This window comes from Lethenteron reissneri, chromosome 26, assembly GCF_015708825.2.
Source record: "Lethenteron reissneri isolate LAM-NWPU_2019-01 chromosome 26, ASM1570882v1, whole genome shotgun sequence".
NCBI classification, from domain to species: domain Eukaryota; kingdom Metazoa; phylum Chordata; class Hyperoartia; order Petromyzontiformes; family Petromyzontidae; genus Lethenteron; species Lethenteron reissneri.
In genome coordinates this window covers 19,035,450-19,050,073 of record NC_083804.1, presented here as the reverse complement: position 1 = coordinate 19,050,073, position 14,624 = coordinate 19,035,450, and the positions used below count along the sequence as shown (strand labels likewise).

The window sequence follows — 14,624 nt, the reverse complement described above, 5'->3', positions numbered from 1 at the left end:
TAGACCACCCAGCGCTACCTCTAGACCACCCAGCACTACCTCTAGACCACCCAGCACTACCTCCAGACCACCCAGCACTACCTCCAGATCACCCAGCACTACCTCCAGATCACCCAGCACTACCTCTAGACCACCCAGCGCTACCTCCAGACCACCCAGCGCTACCTCCAGATCACCCAGCACTACCTCTAGACCACCCAGCACTACCTCTAGACCACCCATCACTACCTCCAGATCACCCAGCACTACCTCTAGACCACCCAGCACTACCTCCAGATCACCCAGCACTACCTCTAGACCACCCAGCACTACCTCTAGACCACCCAGCACTACCTCTAGACCACCCAGCGCTACCTCTAGACCACCCAGCACTACCTCTAGACCACCCAGCGCTACCTCCAGACCACCCAGCACTACCTCTAGACCACCCAGCGCTACCTCTAGACCACCCAGCGCTACCTCCAGATCACCCAGCACTACCTCTAGACCACCCAGCACTACCTCTAGACCACCCAGCGCTACCTCCAGATCACCCAGCACTACCTCCAGATCACCCAGCACTACCTCTAGACCACCCAGCGCTACCTCTAGACCACCCAGCACTACCTCTAGACCACCCAGCGCTACCTCCAGATCACCCAGCACTACCTCCAGATCACCCAGCACTATCTCTAGACCACCCAGCGCTACCTCCAGACCACCCAGCACTATCTCTAGACCACCCAGCACTACCTCTAGACCACCCAGCGCTACCTCCAGACCACCCAGCGCTACCTCTAGACCACCCAGCACTATCTCTAGACCACCCAGCACTAACTCTAGACGACCCAGCGCTACCTCTAGACCACCCAGCGCTACCTCTAGACCACCCAGCACTAACTCTAGACGACCCAGCGCTACCTCTAGACCACCCAGCACTACCTCTAGACCATCCAGTGTGGTTGGGCCCTCACCCGATTGCAAGTAAGTGTCCAAGTGGGGCCCATGGCGGGGGTCTCTGGCGCCAGAGTGCAACCGCCACGGGCAGCAACCACGGCACGGCCGCCGTTGGCCTGACGAGCACGGCCAGCACAAGCACGCACACGGACCTCACCATGCTGCACACACACACACAGGCATACACAAATACAAACAGTATGAGTCAAGGGGGGCCTGACCCTGCAACGCTTGTGCCCTTTTTTTTTTTTACCTACCTCTGATTAGTGGGCCCCTGTACAGGAACATGTGTGTCGGCTTAAAAAAACATTAAATTGGCCTGTCTACAATCCATCCTGGGTTTAACCAGGATGAATTGTGTTTGAAGCTCACAAATCTTTGAAAGATATGGACACAGTCAAATCAGTGGACTCTTCCGACGGGTGAAGCTTCATTGGCTTGGTCATGAAGACCGCATACCCAGTCACCGAATGACCAAGCATATTCTGTTCAGCCATATATTGGTTATATATTAATTTCAACTAAATCGGCATAGCATGGGGTAGAAAAATTATGGACTGATGTGGTAAGGGATGATTTGAAGCAGAATGCACTTGTTTATAATTGGTACCAGGAGCGTCAAGTTCGGCCACCGTGAAGAATGCTACTGGGAAGTTAGAGGTATTCACTCTTCAACAATGGAGAGCAGATGAGCAACACTCACAACAACAAGTGGAGTTCCGGGTGGCTAAACACTCCAAGTTGGCACAGGAGAAACACGGGTGTTGCATTTACCTGTCATCTCAGTCAGTAAAACTATAACATCTGAGACTATCGCGTGACCTGTCAGCGAGCCTTCGACACTTCACGTGGCCTCAAGGTGCACCTAGCTTGGCATAAGTGTTGTGACGATGTCACTTAGTGGAAACTGGCAATCGTTGTTGTTTGTGTGTGAGCTGTGATCAATGGCGTCTATTGGCTGTGTGTGGAGCCCCGGGATGAAGGTACCTGCTGCGAGGACTGCGTGATGCCCAGGGCAGGTGAGCCATGGCGATGCACGTGAGTGATGCCTCCACGCTGTTGGTGAGCGTGCGCGTGCACGAGTACCACGTGAACCAGGAGCACAGCTGGCACAGCAACTGCACACACGCACACAGCAACACACATGCATCAGAATACACACGTGTGAACAAAGACAAACAAAAAGTCCCCATATAGCCTGAACAGGCTGTTAGGGCAAGTGTTGTTAGCGAGCACCTATAAAGGCCGGCACGGCACATGAGGGGGTGAGGGTGGCCAGCAGCATGCCAAGCCGCCTCTGTCTCCCTTTTGGCGATGTTTACACATCGTACTAGCTACTAATATGAGGCTGAGTAGACCTAGAGGAGGCCCAGGACCAGTTCAGATAAACCTCACTGGTGTTGGCCGTAGCACAGCACGCTAACAAGCTTGAGAACGCACAGACATTAGAATGCACATATATGAATCCGCACCTTTAAACGCTCTACAAGTAGGGGTCTTTTCACAGCGGTAAAACTAAAAAAAACGTAAGTCTCAGGGATGGAATAAGCAACATTTTATTTTTATAAAACAAACTTAACGTTTTTTTTGCGGTCATTTGGGTTCAAGTTTAAACCTTAAAAGTGGTATACTTGAGAACCCAGCTAATCACAGGTGGTTAAATCCAGGATTCAAACCCAGGATCTCAGCAGTGCTGGATCAGTGCTCTGACCTCTGCACCACCCAGCCAACTCGGGAATAATTTTTATTTAATTAATCATTACAACTGCCAGCAGATCAACCCACAAATGTAAGCGTGTAAACATAGACGAGAACTCAAACACAAATAAAACGTGTGACAGAAATCAAGTGCATTGTGGGCAGGTGCGAGAAGGTAGGGGTGAATGGTCAGCTGAGATACGAGTGTGGGTAGGTGAGGGTAGGTGAGGGTAGGTGATGGTAGGTGAGCGTTGAGAGGGCCCCTCACCACCCAACGTGCCACCCGTGCTCCTGACAGGTCGCTTGCCGTATGGTAGAGCTTCAAGTCGGCAAACGCTGCCAACAGAGCATGGGACAGCCTGGGCAGCCATATCTGTATGCACGGACATGTGTACACGCACACACAAACTAATTGTGAAACCCAAGCAACGGAGGCCGATTCTCACAGGTTTTAAGAGTTGAGTTGTTTCTTTGTAAAAAAATAAGAAAGAGAGCCCCAGCAAAGCATGTGGGCGAGCTCAGCATTCATGTGATTGACCAAATACCATACAACACATGAGTGTTGCATTCAGCTTTACAATTGGGAGCAGCACAATTCACCAAAATTTTATATAATCTTGCTCTTGGTTGTCTACATTAGCTATAATTCTTAGTTTCTCCTTCCCTTGGCCATCTTTGTATCTATGTTGTGGTGTACAGTGCTTTGAGCACCTTGTACAAAGGCGCTTTATAAATGTAATTGACTAATATTATTATCGCAGCCGGATTTTTCCATTTAGCCAGACCAAAGCAGGATAAATAAAACATAACTTAGCACCATCTCCTCTACCAGCGAGAGCATCCTGTGCCACAGTGGTGACTATGTACGTGGCCTATATTCCAGCACTGTGGAGGCGAGAGTTGATGGATCATACAAATGCTCTGAAATTCCCTTCCCATGGGCATCGATGTGCCATACCTTGGCTCGCCACGAGAAGGCAGTACAGAAAGTGGACTAATGTCCATTTGTTTCCATCTGTACAGGGATAGAGTGTTGCCCCTTCGCACGTGTGGATTTTCTCCGGGTGCTCCGTCCGATTTCCTCACACTTGTGTAAACCTCATTAATTGGTTGAAAACATCTTACAATAAAAACCCAATGCAGGACCCCCATGAAAAAGAATCCGACGACTCGATGTGCCTTTCTTGGGTATGTAAATAGAGCTGCAGTGCATGCAGAGTAGGTGGCCCAGAATTTGTAGCTGCGTGAATTGTGGCTCCCTCTACTGTAGCCTATAAACTATGAACACATTTTATTTTACCAGGTAAGGCCCACTGAGCTATATAGCTATTTTTCATTTGCGACCTGACCAAAAATGATAGCTCAACGAAGTGACTTAACATGTGAAAATATATAGCAGCAAAACACTCTAAATGCAAGTTTCTAAATGTGATTGGAAAAACTGGAGGACCCCGAGAAAATCCACGCGACCACGGGGAGAACATGCAGTCAACATCTCACCACAATGGTGCCCATCTCTTCTTCTACGCTCCTTATTTTTCGTGTTTGCTGCTTTTTTACATCTCGGAGGGCATCAAACACCCCAATGGTGAGTACATACCCACCCTGTAGGGTTCAATCCACAACATACTAAATATAGCATAGCAGTTGTTTTTTTTACATCATGCAGTTTATTTCATCGTGTTTATGGCATCAAAATGTATTTATAATATATAAAAATTCATTGTGTATGTGTTTTTAATGCTAGCTGCGATGGCTTTTATGATGGTTAGTGATATATTGCATTGATTTTTATTAGATTTTCAACTAACGGATCTCTCAGCTTTCCCGACCAGGGTTCCTACTCGTCCGGCTCGCTGAGGTTTCACTGTATTCAATGGTCGGGGATAACATCAATCACTTCCTAGTCTTGAATTTCCTACACAACATATGCAAAGCTTTACACCATTTCCTGCTTAATTCATTGGCCTGAGAAGTGTTCCAGTTAGTTTGGTGTAATTTTTTAATTTTTCTTAACATTTCAATAATCTTTTCGCCTTACTTCGAAATCAGGCTTACCTACGTCCGCCTTGGAGACATGTTACTGTACGATGAACAACAATAGTTTCAGGGCATCCAAACATGTGTCCCTTGTTCAGCGACTTCTCTCTATCATGGGGTAATGCACTGCTAGCTGTAGAGTTCAAGTGGAAATATCTTCATCTCCTGACAACACGATACAAAACTGCAATTGGAATAAAATTTTTAAAATTGTTATTTTGTTCCTAGTCAAAGGAAAGACAATACGTGAAAGAACCGTGGTGGGGATGGTGGGAGCGGAAGGAATGAAAAGGCTGTACCAGTAGTGTGGTCGACTCGAGACCCAAGGCTGTCAGCAGCTTGTATTGGAGTGCAATGGCAAATGGATATGCGTAGCCACGGATGCCCTCCCGCCATTCCCAAGTCAAGTGTCCATACCTGTGTGGAAGTAGGCAACGTGCAATGCAGCACCAGAAACACAATCCGTTTGGACATTCTTCAATATCAGTTGCTTCATACATAACTGATAGGTGTGTAACAATTCATCAACCGATAAAATTAACAAATGCCGCGAGATAACATGGGCCTGGAAAGCCAATAGGGTGATGGACTAAACGTACATTTTGATCTGTATGTGGAGACACAGAATGGGGTTCTGTTTATATCGGCTTTCAACTGTAAATATTATTCCCCATTATATGCAATGAATCGTGCATATTAAAATGTTTTTATTGTGAGACTCTGCATGAACCACAAAGTTAAAAGTGAATCGAGTTCTACTCAAGTCGTGACCCAGAGTCGAGACAATCAGGCATTTAACAATTCACCTCCCAGTGATTCAATGAAATGTTACAGGTATCCTGACCCGAATGTCAGCGCGTGTGCCACCTCCAACGACTGCCAATACTCGTCTGGCACAAAGCTGGACTGCACGAGCAGGCAGTTCAGCACCCGGAATGTGGACAGCGCCGCATACAGCCTCCAGCACGAGCCTGAGGGCACAGACATCGACACACAGCCGCCCGGCATCAACACAGCACCCAACATAGACAATGCAAAGCACAGCATTAACACCCAACATAAATACACAATGCAAAGCACAGCATTAACACCCAACATAGATACACAATGCAAAGCACAGCATTAACACAAAGCCCCCAGCATCGACACTCAACAGCCAACATTAACGCACAGCACCCAGCATCTGGAAAAAGCACCACTGCATTCCCAGCACAGCATAGCAGCGATGACTCGTGGTTCGAAGTAGAGGAGGCGATAAAGTCTGCATTGGGTTTTTGTTTCACTTCAGGCAATGCGTACAAGTAGATTTGTTGATAATTGGAACTTGAACGTGGCGTTTGATGATGATGCCGATGCACCGAGGCTGGGCTCTCTCTCATCCGACCAGTTCCCCAGAGAAACCAAAGGATTATGATAGGCATGTAATAATCATACCTCTGCCTTATAATCGTGATGTGTTTGTGAATATTAGTGGTCGTGATACACAAATCAATAATCCAATTATCTTTGTTTTATTTCATTGCTTCTACATATTCATTTTTCCAATTTGTATAAATGACGACAAGTTCATGTGATCTACTTAAGTGATAAAGAATACAATTCTTACAGTGACATCGGCATGTGACGATGTGTAAATCAGCTAATTAATTTCTCATTCCCTGATTTACACATCGTCACATGCCCATTGACCTGCCGGTGCCTATCTGGCAGTGAAATCACTTGTGAAACCCCTGCTATTGCATTCAAGTTCCTCAATGGATCCAACTGCACTCCAGGTACCAAGACTGTAAAGCCCAGGGCAGAGTTTGTAGTCTCGTCAAGCCAGTGCCACGCATTGTTTCTCCAGGGAACACAACGCATGACCCCCTCTTCTTGGTTCTTTCGGTAAAGTCACGTAGAATGGAAATAATAAAATAATAAAAATAAAACATCTTAAAATAATTCTCACGACGTTTCGGCCACAATGCAAGCAGCCGTCCTCAGGTGGAGAACAGGTCTGTCGAGAAGACAGAGTCTGAATGACACACCCCAGGCTTGGAGCGACTATTTAAGCTGGGATGGAGGGGGAAGAGCGCCAGCTTAAATAGTCGCTCCAAGCCTGGGGTGTGTCATTCAGACTCTGTCTTCTCGACAGACCTGTTCTCCACCTGAGGACGGCTGCTTGCGCTGTGGCCGAAACGTCGTGAGAATTATTTTATTATGTTTAATTTTTTTATTATTTTATCATTTCCATTCTACGTGACTTTACCGAAAGAACCAAGAAGATGAATCCCTGCAGTCACGAAAGCTTTAAATCGAAACACAACGCATGACCTGAGTTTTACCCCAGATGCCAGTGGGCGAGAGCTGATCGTCCTTCTCCGCGTCGTGCTCCTCGTCTCGTCTTGTCCTTCCAGCCGGGCGGTGGATGGAGACTCGTGCCCGGAGTCCACTTGGGAAGCTGTCCTCACCCTTGCCAGGCTCCATGTGCCCTGTCGCACATCTGGGGGGATGCATGCGGCGTGGGAAGAGGAGAAAAGATGAGCAGGAACTACAGGGCTCTAACCCCACATCGCAGCAAAGCCTCTTGGAGATACATGTCATCAGCTCTACATGGACCATGGAACGACTCTCAAGGGAGGCCGAGGGGAATAAAAGCAGTGGAGAGCGAGAGCTCCGGGCTGCCGGTTCTGGAACTGGACTCGTTTCGTCGTCGCTGTCGCCTTCGCCCGATCATTGCGCGGCCGGACAGGAGTTGGTTGTCCTGGTCGACGCCGTCCGTGCAACGAGGACAGGGTCGTGTCTGGTACGGGTCGTGCGGCAGCTCCAGTGGTGGCGTGAACCCGACAACAACAATAAAAGGGGATGACGGTGCCTCCTGCGACTACCTCGTCTCTGACTGAGTGTGTGTGCGACGCACGCCACCCGCACACACAGACCACACTGCACGATTTCCTGCAGTCACGAAATCTTTAAGTCAAGATTTATTAGTGTAGTGCAGGGGTGGAGAACGTCCGGCCCGCGGGCCGTACAAGGCCCGCAAAATCATTTGGTGTGGCCCTGCCAAGCCAACCGCAGGCGGGACTAGAATTCAATAAATCTAGGAGCAAACCTGGAAAAGCAGTTGCGAGTAGCAACATCATCAATACCAGCTAACATCACACGCCTCGCCAAAGAGAAGCAGTTACAGCCATCACATTAGGGGTGAGTTTATTAAATGTTTGACCAAATATAACAGGCTAATTTTAAGTTGATAATTTTGTATGGCCCGCGAATAATGTTATAAATATCCAAATGGCCCTTGGCAGAAAGAAGGTTCCCCACCCCTGGTCTAGTGTACGAGTGTAGTGTGTGAACACAGTATAAGTGCAGTAGTGTAGTCTGTATGTACTGTATAAATATAGTGTGTGACTAGTTTGTATGCGCGCATGAGTATAGTGTGAACAAGTTGTGTATCAATGTAAAGTAGTTTTAGATGAGTTTGGTGTGTGAGTGTATTGGTATGTGCGTAGCGTAGTTGCTATGAGTGTAGTACGTGAGTGTATTGGTATGTGTGTAGTGTAAGTGTAGCTAGAATGGGTGTAGAGTGCATTAGGGGCCGTCCATAAATGACGTCACGCACCGGGGGGGGGGGGGGGGTCAGACATTTGTGACAAGGGGGGGGGGGGGGAGAAATGTGACGTCACATCAAAATGCGCAACTTGAAATATAAACGTAATTAAATAGAAGTGTTATAACACTAATTTAGATACATTTTCATTATTAACTATTTGATTCTTTAAATTTACTAAGGTCACCTTTTATTTATTCTATGAAGGAGCATTTTGCTTCTCCATGATAGAATGGAGAAGCATAAATTTATTACAAATTTTAAATGATTGTTATTAAACATTTTGATTTTAATAATTCTACCAGGGCTTTTCATTGTGGAATGAATGATTGTTATAATTTTATTCTCCATTTTGCTTCGTTCTACTATAAAGTTTCAAGTATTTTTTTTTATTTTGAATTACTTTTAATATTTTATAATTCTAAGAGAATTTCAATATAATATTCTGAACATCTGCAGTTTTGGTTAGACGTTGAATATTTTCAAGTGAATTTGATGCAAAATGTCAGCTTTCCAACGCCACCTTTTAATACGTTTTTTCCTACAACATCAGAGTGCAGCGCCACATTAAATACGCACTACAATGACAATAGTTTAAAGCGATTTGAAGCATGTTTATTTTTTCAAATGGAAAAATGGTTTTGGGGTGGGGGCAGAGCTTTGTGACGTCAAATTTGAGGGGGGGGGGCTGACTTTTTGTGACGCCGTGTGACGAGGGGGGGGGTACAAAATCGGCCAAAATCGCGTGACGTCATTTATGGACGGCCCCTTAATGTACACTAGTTTGTATGGGTGCAGTGTGTTAGTATATCGGTACGTGAGTGTATTAGTACATGAGTGTATTGTGAGCGTGGTGTATATGGGTGTAGTGTGTTAGTGTGTTGGTACATGAGTGTATTGTGAGTGTGGTGTGTATGAGTGTAGTGTGTTGGTACATGAGTGTATTGTGAGTGTGGTGTGTATGGGTGTAGTGTGTTAGTGTGTTGGTACATGAGTGTGTTGTGAGCGTGGTGTGTATGGGTGTAGTGTGTTATTGTGTTGGTACATGAGTGTGTTGTGAGCGTGGTGTGTATGGGTGTAGTGTGTTAGTGTGTTGGTACATGAGTGTATTGTGAGCGTGGTGTGTATGGGTGTAATGTGTTAGTGTGTTGGTACATGAGTGTATTGTGAGCGTGGTGTGTATGGGTGTAGTGTGTTAGTGTGTTGGTACATGAGTGTACTGTGAGCGTGGTGTGTATGGGTGTAGTGTGTTAGTGTGTTGGTACATGAGTGTATTGTGAGCGTGGTGTGTATGGGTGTAGTGTGTTGGTACGTGAGTGTACTGTGAGAGTGGTGAGTGTACCGTGAGTGCACTGTGAGCGTGCTGAGTGTACTGTGAGCGTGGTGTGTATGGGTGTAGTGTGTTAGTGTAATGGTACTGTGAGTGTGGTGAGTGTACTGTGAGCGTGGTGTGTTTGAGTGTACAGTAGTTTGTATGGGTGTAGTGTGTTGGTACGTGAGTGTAGTGAGTGTACTGTGAGTGTAGTGAGTGTACTGTGAGCATGGTGAGTGTTCTGTGAGTGTACTGTGAGCGTGGTGAGTGTACTGTGAGCGTGGTGAGTGTTCTGTGAGTGTACTGTGAGCGTGGTGAGTGTACTGTGAGCGTGGTGAGTGTACTGTGAGCGTGGTGAGTGTTCTGTGAGTGTACTGTGAGCGTGGTGAGTGTTCTGTGAGTGTACTGTGAGCGTGGTTAGTGTACTGTGAGTGTACTGTGAGTGTACTGTGAGCGTGGTGAGTGTACTGTGAGCGTGGTGAGTGTTCTGTGAGTGTACTGTGAGCGTGGTGAGTGTTCTGTGAGTGTACTGTGAGCGTGGTGAGTGTTCTGTGAGTGTACTGTGAGCGTGGTTAGTGTACTGTGAGTGTACTGTGAGCGTGGTTAGTGTACTGTGAGTGTACTGTGAGTGTACTGTGAGTGTACTGTGAGCGTGGTGAGTGTACTGTGAGCGTGGTGAGTGTACTGTGAGTGTACTGTGAGCGTGGTGAGTGTACTGTGAGTGTACTGTGAGCGTACTGTGAGCGTACTGTGAGCGTGGTGAGTGTACTGTGAGTGTACTGTGAGCGTGGTGAGTGTACTGTGAGTGTACTGTGAGCGTGGTGAGTGTACTGTGAGTGTACTGTGAGTGTACTGTGAGTGTACTGTGAGCGTGGTGAGTGTACTGTGAGCGTGGTGAGTGTACTGTGAGTGTACTGTGAGCGTACTGTGAGCGTACTGTGAGTGTACTGTGAGCGTGGTGAGTGTACTGTGAGCGTGGTGAGTGTTCTGTGAGTGTACTGTGAGCGTGGTGAGTGTACTGTGAGCGTGGTGAGTGTACTGTGAGCGTGGTGAGTGTTCTGTGAGTGTACTGTGAGCGTGGTGAGTGTTCTGTGAGTGTACTGTGAGCGTGGTTAGTGTACTGTGAGTGTACTGTGAGTGTACTGTGAGCGTGGTGAGTGTACTGTGAGCGTGGTGAGTGTACTGTGAGTGTACTGTGAGTGTACTGTGAGTGTACTGTGAGCGTGGTGAGTGTTCTGTGAGTGTACTGTGAGCGTGGTGAGTGTTCTGTGAGTGTACTGTGAGCGTGGTTAGTGTACTGTGAGTGTACTGTGAGTGTACTGTGAGCGTGGTGAGTGTACTGTGAGTGTACTGTGAGCGTGGTGTGTTTGCACGCGGTACGGGACACCACTCACTCGCTTCCGTGTTGAGGGCTCTCGTGTCGGCCACGCCCACAAAGGGGGGTGGTGGGCGGGGCCAGAGGGGTGGTGGGCGTGGCCAGGGGGGTGGGTGGGCGGAGCCAGGGGGTGGTGGGCGGGGCCAGAGGGGTGGTGGGCGTGGCCAGGGGTGGTGGTGGGCGGAGCCAGGGGGTGGTGAGCGGGGCCAGGGGGTGGTGGGCGTGGCCAGGGGGGTGGTGGGCGGGGCCAGGGGGTGGTGGGCGGGGCCAGGGGGCGGCGGGCGGGGCCAGGGGGTGGTGGGCGGGGCCAGGGGGGTGGTGGGCGGGGCCAGGGGGTGGTGGGCGGAGCCAGGGGGTGGTGGGCGTGGCCAGAGTGGACGAATCCAACGCGCGCGGGTGGGAAGTGGGGGTGGTGAGGACGAATCCAACTCGCTGGGGCTAGTGGAAAGGGGTTCGGTTGAGGAAGTAGAAAAACCACACAAGCGAAATTTCTCCTGAAGCCATCTCGTCGTGGCCACAGTGGAGGGCAATGTCGTTGATATCCACTCGTGCCCCGGGGGCATCGCTTCCAACTGCGGCCGAGTGAACGCCCGACCTCCTGTGGAAATATTTCACCTGGGAATGTCTTTGAGACGCACACCTGTCAACCCCTTATCAGTGCCCTCCTACCTTATTACAGACCAATTCGGACCTTATTGGTCACCCCGTGCCCTTATAAATCTCAACGTTCATCTTACAAAGTCCCATCGCAAGGGAGAAACTAAAATGTTACTAAACAAAATTTGTTTAATGTATTAATTTTGATAATTTGTTTAAAGCTTTCTTGACTGCAGGAATTTATATTCTTTGGATATTTCGCTAAAGTCACGTAGATAGGTTCAAATAAAATAACAACAAACTACGACGTTGCGATCACAACACAAGTGTAGTTTTTTGTAAAAAAAAATTGTTATTTTCTTTAAACCTTTCTTCGTGACTTTACCGAAAGACCCAAAGAATATTGATAATTGGTGTAAATGACGCCGTATGGACCTGAAAACTCAATTTCCCTGTACAAGAATACGGGGTAAACCGCATGGGTTGACAGGTATGGAGACGTGGCATCAGTATGAAACATTTGAATAAGGTTTACCCTTTCTGGGCATAAAAACAGATATTAAGACGTTCAAACACCCAAATAGATACCTTTTGCAAGAAATCAAGTTTTCATTAACCACGCACGGTACACGTGGTGAACATGCAAACAAACATGCTCTGATAATGTATGGCATTGTTTTTACCATTGATTGGCCTACACCAGAAACAGCCTTCTTTAGGGCCTAGTCTTTCCAGTGTCTGACTAGAGAACGCCAAAAGTCGAACAGTACAAAGACAATGCACTATGGAGCCGTCCATAAATGACGTCACGCACCTAGGGGGGGGGGGGTGGGGTCAGACATTTGTGACGATGTATGACGAGGGGGGGGGGGGTCAAAAATAGTCCAGAATCGCGTGACGTCATTTATGGACGGCCCCTATCAGAGCATTTATAGCTCGGGTGACCAAAAGGTATCGTATTTGAACATCTTAACATTTGTTTTATTGCCAGAAAGGGTAAAACCTATTCTTATTTTCCATACTTTGATACTGGCAAAAAGGTCCCTAGATATAGATGCAGCATCTCGTTTGCAATGATGTCCAATTTACACATAGTGGACATAACAAACACTTTATCTGCACGGACAATTTACATCTGTAACTCATTCAACAGTATGTATTAAAGTTCGATTTAAAGCTTTCGTGACTGCAGGGATTCATATTATTGGTTCTTTCGGTAAAGTCACGTAGAAGGGAAATCATAAAATAATAACAAAACAATAAAATTATCATGACGTTTCGATTGCAACACAAGCAATCATCATCAGGTGTGAAAACCACAGCAAGAACATTTGAAAAAAGTGCTGTGGTTTTCACATCTGATGATGATTGCTTGTATTGCAATCGAAACGTCGTGAGAATTTTATTGTTTTATTTTTATTATTGTATTATTTTCCTTCTACGTGACTTTACCGAAAGAACCAAGAATAGTATGTATTAAATGTTGTGTCAAACTAGAGCCCATATATTTAAGAGAGGGTCCTTGCTGATAACATCTGGCAGTTCACCAGCATTGGTTCAAATAATCCTGGCCGCTGATGAAGACACTGAGTGTCGAAATCAGTCCAGAGTTTGCTTGTGCTGAAGCAATGCTGATCAAATTATGCGCTTCCAAGGTTCCGTAAAATTACGTTAATTTTTTAAACGAAACTTTGTATTTTATTCTAGCAGGTAAGGCCCACTGGCCACAAAGTGGCTTATCTTGTGTAAATGTATATCAGCCAAATACTTAAAACGAGTGTTTCTAAATTTGGAGGGGAAAATCGGTGGACCCTGAGAAAAATCCACGGGACCACGGGGAGAGAGACACTTTAAACTCCAAATACACAGCAGGCGTCAGGGTCGGGATCGCACCCGGGATCGAACCCAGGACCTCCTGTATACCAAGCGAGGTAGTTAATATCTCCTAGCCACCATGTGTGCGAGAGACAGATACTTCCTTGTCTGTTGTGTTAAATATGCAATTAAATTATACAAAATCGTCAATTCGCATCTATTTGAATGCGTCGTAGCTGTTACTGGTTGAGAATGTTGTTCCAGTGTGTGTATTACAGCACTATATATTGTTAAAGATTTAAACAAGAATCGCCATCACCACCTGCTGGAGACAGAAGGTGGTGGTGTGCAATCGATTACATTAAATGCCAGCTTTGGCTGAATCGATTAACGACCGTTGCAGACGCCGCAAAAATCGATTCTCGTGTTGTCAACCGAATCGACCTTATATTCTTAGTTCTTTCGGTAAAGTCACGTAGAAGGGAAATAATAAAATAATAAAAATATTTAAAATTCTTACTTTATTACTTCCCTTCTACGTGACTTTACCGAAAGAACCAAGAATATGAATCCCTGCAGTCACGAAAGCTTTAAATCAAAATCGAATCGATCTTGTTGGAATCATCGATTGGCGGTGCCGAGCGTCCCGCTGTCTCCATGGCGACGGGTCGGGTTGTACCACTACGCCCCGGGGGGAGGGGTGGGGGGGGATGGGCGTTGCTATGGTGATGCTGGTGGTGGGGGGCGTTGCTATGGTGACGCGGAGGATGCGACAAGGGGGGTGGGGCGTTGCTATGGTGACGCGGAGGATGCGACGCGTCATCGTTCGTTCAGTCGCCGCTTCCTCCCCCTCCCTCCCGTCGACTCAACATTCGCGTAAGTCCGCAGGAGTTTTTTGTTTAAAAAAAAAACACTCGCAAGTCCTTCCTTTCGTGTCCTGTGCCCGTTCAAAATGTACACTCATTCATACATTGCTAAGCACGTGACTTGGCACCGATTCCAGTGAAGGTATCGAAGTCGTGCGCGTGTCTCTGTGTGTGGGGAGCGGTGGCGCAGTGGTTAGCGCCACGCTGCGCTACGAACCTGGCCACCCGGGATCGATTTCCCGCTCACGGCCAACATCGGTGACGATTATCTGAACCGGTCCTGAGCCTCTCCCTAAGTCAACGCAGCCTCAAATGAGTACCCGGTGCAGTGTGTAAAACATCGCCACTGGGGAGACAAAGGCGGCCGGGCGTGGTGTTGGCCACCCAATCCCTCGT

At 47.3% G+C, this 14,624-nt stretch overlaps 2 protein-coding genes across 7 annotated transcripts in view; one reads left to right on the top strand and one right to left on the bottom strand.

The window, feature by feature from the left end:
- Nucleotides 1–10,994, bottom strand: part of PIGB (phosphatidylinositol glycan anchor biosynthesis class B) — a 28,336-nt gene extending 17,342 nt beyond the window's left edge. Inside the window, exons 1-7 of the mRNA XM_061560409.1 lie at nucleotides 10,970–10,994; nucleotides 6,999–7,156; nucleotides 5,519–5,645; nucleotides 4,974–5,091; nucleotides 2,903–3,007; nucleotides 1,924–2,054; nucleotides 954–1,097 (exon numbers count right to left, since the gene is read on the bottom strand). Of these exons, the coding sequence (XP_061416393.1) occupies nucleotides 954–1,097; nucleotides 1,924–2,054; nucleotides 2,903–3,007; nucleotides 4,974–5,091; nucleotides 5,519–5,645; nucleotides 6,999–7,140 (767 nt within the window). The 5' untranslated portion in view covers nucleotides 7,141–7,156; nucleotides 10,970–10,994. The remainder of the gene's footprint in view (nucleotides 1–953; nucleotides 1,098–1,923; nucleotides 2,055–2,902; nucleotides 3,008–4,973; nucleotides 5,092–5,518; nucleotides 5,646–6,998; nucleotides 7,157–10,969) is intronic.
- Nucleotides 10,995–14,107: 3,113 nt separating this feature from the next.
- Nucleotides 14,108–14,624, top strand: part of PDE9A (phosphodiesterase 9A) — a 32,071-nt gene continuing 31,554 nt past the window's right edge. For all 6 annotated transcript variants that reach the window (XR_009755744.1, XM_061560406.1, XM_061560404.1 and 3 more), the window contains exon 1: nucleotides 14,108–14,238. The gene's annotated coding sequence lies outside the window, so the exon portion shown is untranslated. The remainder of the gene's footprint in view (nucleotides 14,239–14,624) is intronic.